Source organism: Alosa alosa, chromosome 11 (assembly GCF_017589495.1).
Source record: "Alosa alosa isolate M-15738 ecotype Scorff River chromosome 11, AALO_Geno_1.1, whole genome shotgun sequence".
NCBI lineage: Eukaryota > Metazoa > Chordata > Actinopteri > Clupeiformes > Clupeidae > Alosa > Alosa alosa.
In genome coordinates this window covers 23,575,764-23,580,058 of record NC_063199.1, presented here as the reverse complement: position 1 = coordinate 23,580,058, position 4,295 = coordinate 23,575,764, and the positions used below count along the sequence as shown (strand labels likewise).

Here is a 4,295-nt window from a genome sequence, read left to right as displayed (position 1 = left end):
ATCTCAGCAAATGAGGTACACGCCAAAAAGCCAGCACTCAATTGCATCATGTCAATGGATACTGACATCTTCTAATGTGCTGATGTCTTGCTGACGACCTTTTATTGTGAAGCTGTGCTGCCTGGAGAGCCAACAGACACTGGCAGGCCGTGTGGAACCACATACAGAGAGCAGTGTGTGTTTATCAAACACAACCCCTCCGAAGGAAAAACGGTCTGCTTGAGACAAGGGATACACATAGGAGACGATAAAAGTGTTTTGTTTTTTCCACTGAGTGCTGAAGGACAGGATGGGGGCTGGAGATACAGAGCAATTCAGCTTCTCCTTTCTGTATTTATTTTTTCAAATAAACTGTTTTGATCTGAGGAGTGGCAAACTGAAGGGGACCTCTCCATGAAATAAACAAGGACATTAGCAAAGGCCAGTTGACAACGTCAACACTAAGCGCAACACTGTACATTTTTACCAGCATACCACAGCTTATCTGGGAGTGTGGGCCATACTTCCTTCCAGAACTGACACAGTGTAGCATTCCTGGAGCACTGGTTATCATTACACTAACAAACTGATGTCACGTCTCAAAAATGGTCAAGGAAAAACATATCCATCCGGACTTTTTGTAGGCCTTAGTGATGGCAGAATGCACTGTTCACACTTCTTTATGCTCATCGAGGGGAAGAGACCGATGTCAGATGTGTGTGTGTGTGTGTGTGAGTGTGTGCGTGCGTGTGTCTGGGGAGGGGGAGATGACTACCACAGATCACCAGGGGCCTGTTGACTCAGTACCACAGCTAGACCACACAAGACTGCGGCACCACATGCGCGCCATGTGCCCTGCATCCGTGCATGCACACAGCACACAAAATAGCTTCTGCCCTCGATGTGCTGATTGACTCCCATGCCGGAAATCAAGAGGCATCCAGAAGAAAGAGATCAGGGGTTTAGGGGACTGGGACTGGGGAACTCCTGCTACTGACAGCCATACTATCATAACAGGGTTACGGTGCTCAAAACAAAGGGCCTGTGGTTCTGCAAATGAGTCACTAGAGGGCTCACCCAGTGCTAGTACTTCAGGTATACTATGAATTCATATGCTGAATGGCTCAGCCGATTCCCCTCAGGTTTGTACATAATATACAAAAAGAAAAAAATAAATATACACCGCAAATTCAAACAACTGCAGATAGTGAATTTAGTATTTTATAAATGTTGTCAGATCTTAATCTTATCATTTCTGTTTCTTCATCTTGCAAATGTCCTGTATCCTGTATGTAAAACCAATCAATGCATTAAATAGATTGAACTACATCAAACAATATGGGAATGCAACTATGTTTTGATGGAAAACATATCTCAAAAGAATATAGCAGTAATGATTGCTTGAGGTGCCATTCACTGATATCTTGAAAGTACACTTCAAATCAGTAGCTCTTAAAAATATCGATTTCAGTTAAATAAAAGCATTGCCACAAGGAAAACATACACCTCAGCTGTTATTGAGCTGTTTCTCTATCAGCCAGGGTTTGGCAGCTATCAACTATATCCAAAACTGTCTTCCACTAACTCTCCCTTCAAAAGAATCTATCACGGTCCTCTTTCTCTGTGAATGATTTCCTAAAGATACACTCACCTGATAAAACTAGATTTACAGACATGCCAGGCACTAACATATGTCATATATCACACAAGAGAACAGCATGGAGGGTTCAGTGTGCTGTAAGTTAAACGCCTGCGTCATCCCGGTGCACTCTGAAAGCTGAAGTTTGTTTTCTGAGGACACAGCATCCGCACAGGTTAACCACCGCGGAGCGGCGGAGCTATCAATGAGAGCTTTTGATCCGACAGAAAATCTGTTTCTCGTTGAAGTGCTCACCATAGTCACCGACTTTTCCACTAGCAGAGTCGTAAATCCACACCGCCGACCCAGCCTTTAAATCAGAAAAGTGCAGTAACCCCCTGGCCCTGTGGTTCTCAACAGAAGTGTTCAAATGCTCTGGGCTTCGAGCAGCAGAGCCATCATGGTTTCCAGAGGCCGCCTCCAGTGCCAGCTGTTCATACACAGAGCCCATGGACAGCAATCACTGGCTCTGGCATCACATTAATTGCTGGTGATCATTAAACAAACATAAATTGTCACACAGCTATATGTTGTTTAAGGCCCTCTATGTGTCTAAGAATTGGCAGTGTGCATGTAACAACAGATACCCCCCTGCATCCTGAAAAACAAGAGATGCATTGACAAGAAGGTGACAGTTGTCTTTAATGTGCACTACCAATGCACTATGTCTGGCATCTGTCATGAGAGCTAAATTGGGCTTCCCATACAAATTACTTGGTGAATAAGAAATCATATGTTTGCACATACTGTTTATGGCCGATGCATCACCCAGGCAAAATGACCTCTTCGTATAATGTAATAGCCAGCAATAAAAATCAATATGGACATTACTCACATATTTTCATCACAGTAGTATTAAAAGTGACTCACACTGACTGAGAAGAGCCTAGACACATAGACGCAAAGAGCAAAGGTTTGTACAATTGCAAAGATTTGATTATGTCTGTGCAATATGTGTAAACATATTGCATAAACTTAAATAAAATGGGCTATCATTTAATCATATTCTCTGTCCAGCAGGACAAGAAATCTGAGGGGCAAAAGCAAACTTTGAAGAAATGATAGCTTATGTTCCTACCTTGGAAATGCATAACAGTTAAGCTTATAATAACTCTGAATCTGAAACTCTGAATCTGAAAATAATTCAGATCTATCTGATTCCCACTGGAATAATCATATTTTTTTTAATTGATATTTAATTTAAAAATGTCCAAATGTTGCACAAAATAATGACACATTTGCATGTGTTATGCTACCAATTATAAGACATTAAATATTAGAACTACCAGACCGCATCAATAACTGTAATTCCTAATAAAATGTCTGTTATTTGTAATAGGATATTTAGTACAATTACTTTCATTGCTCATGGTTGTGTTGTTTTCTGAAATCTGCCTAGTACAATGCCAAAAATGTCCCAACATGTTCAAAAGTACTAAACAATTCTCGAACATTACTGGCCATGCTGCCCACCGCTGGATGGGACAGGGTGAAAAACGATTCCTTACCTGGTCTCTTTGTAAGCATGGCAATGAAGTCCTCCTGTGTGACTTGCTGTTGGACTGACTGTGTGCCATGTCTGAGGATATTACAGAGCTGGACCTCCTTCGCCTTTTAAATACAGGGACCTCTTCCTTCGACCCAGTCACGGAGGTACAACCCTCCCTGTGAATCCCTTCTTTCGGAAATACCTTGTCAGCATACCTCGCTAGTAAGATTCCAAGCACTCCGACCAGGTATGCCAAGTAAGGTCTCCAGGCTCCACGTACTTTGTTCAGAGATATAAGTGAAATAGTCCTGAGGACGCTGATGAAAATGATGATGGAGACCCCCTGTTTGAGTCTAAGAACCATGAGTGCGCTGCTTGCCAAGCAGGCGAGCACCACCACGGCAGACGCAAGGGAGAACGTCTGACCATTCGCCCCGTCAAACAAGCAGCGCGCCGCGGCTTCGCCCAAGTGGCACACGGTGAGAAGGAAGAGATAAGTTTTAATGCATATCCCACACCGGATTAGATACAGCCCGACCCAGAAGAAGGCACATGCAAGGGTAAAAAAGGGCGAGATAACATGCCACAAAGTTAGCAATAGCTCCCCCGCGCAGCTGGATAGAAAATGAATGAAGGACGCAGACGGTCTGTCACTACCAGGTTCAGTCTCCCAGTCAACACATTTAATAACCAGAGCGAGAAAAACCGAAAGCGACCCCACAGACACCACAGAGCGGAGCTTTTGGGAAGTCCATATTTTATAGAGAACAAGCCTCTCCCACAATCCACATTCAGGGTCCTGACGAAGCGAGACGACACATGTTTTCATATATCCATTGCGATGGGGTGCCTTGGAGCTACTCTCGTGAGTGGTGCCTGATGCACCACTTTGACTGACAGAGTTCACTGCCATTACATTGATTTGCAGAGTAAAGTACCCTGTAGCAATTCAAAACGTTGCTGCTACGATGACAGCTAAGCCATCACGGCACCAGTGCGTTGGGTAATGTAATGCTTGACATTTCCAGAGGACGTTTTATGTACATGTAAGTAATAGCGGAACGAACACATGTCCTACATAAATGCACGTGCTGTGAATAATTTGATTTCAATGTCCTATCCCAACGCATCTTATTTCCTTTGTTGTACTCCAGGTAAATGGGTAGAGGGCACCCCAAAGGAGTACCA

The 4,295-nt window shown here is 43.5% G+C and overlaps 1 protein-coding gene across 1 annotated transcript in view; it reads right to left on the bottom strand.

Annotated features, from left to right (window-relative positions):
- LOC125303230 (cGMP-inhibited 3',5'-cyclic phosphodiesterase A-like) overlaps positions 1-4,020 on the bottom strand; it is a 97,077-nt gene extending 93,057 nt beyond the window's left edge. Inside the window, exon 1 of the mRNA XM_048256844.1 lies at positions 3,127-4,020. Within this exon, the coding sequence (XP_048112801.1) occupies positions 3,127-4,020 (894 nt within the window). The remainder of the gene's footprint in view (positions 1-3,126) is intronic.
- Positions 4,021-4,295: the final 275 nt, after the last annotated feature.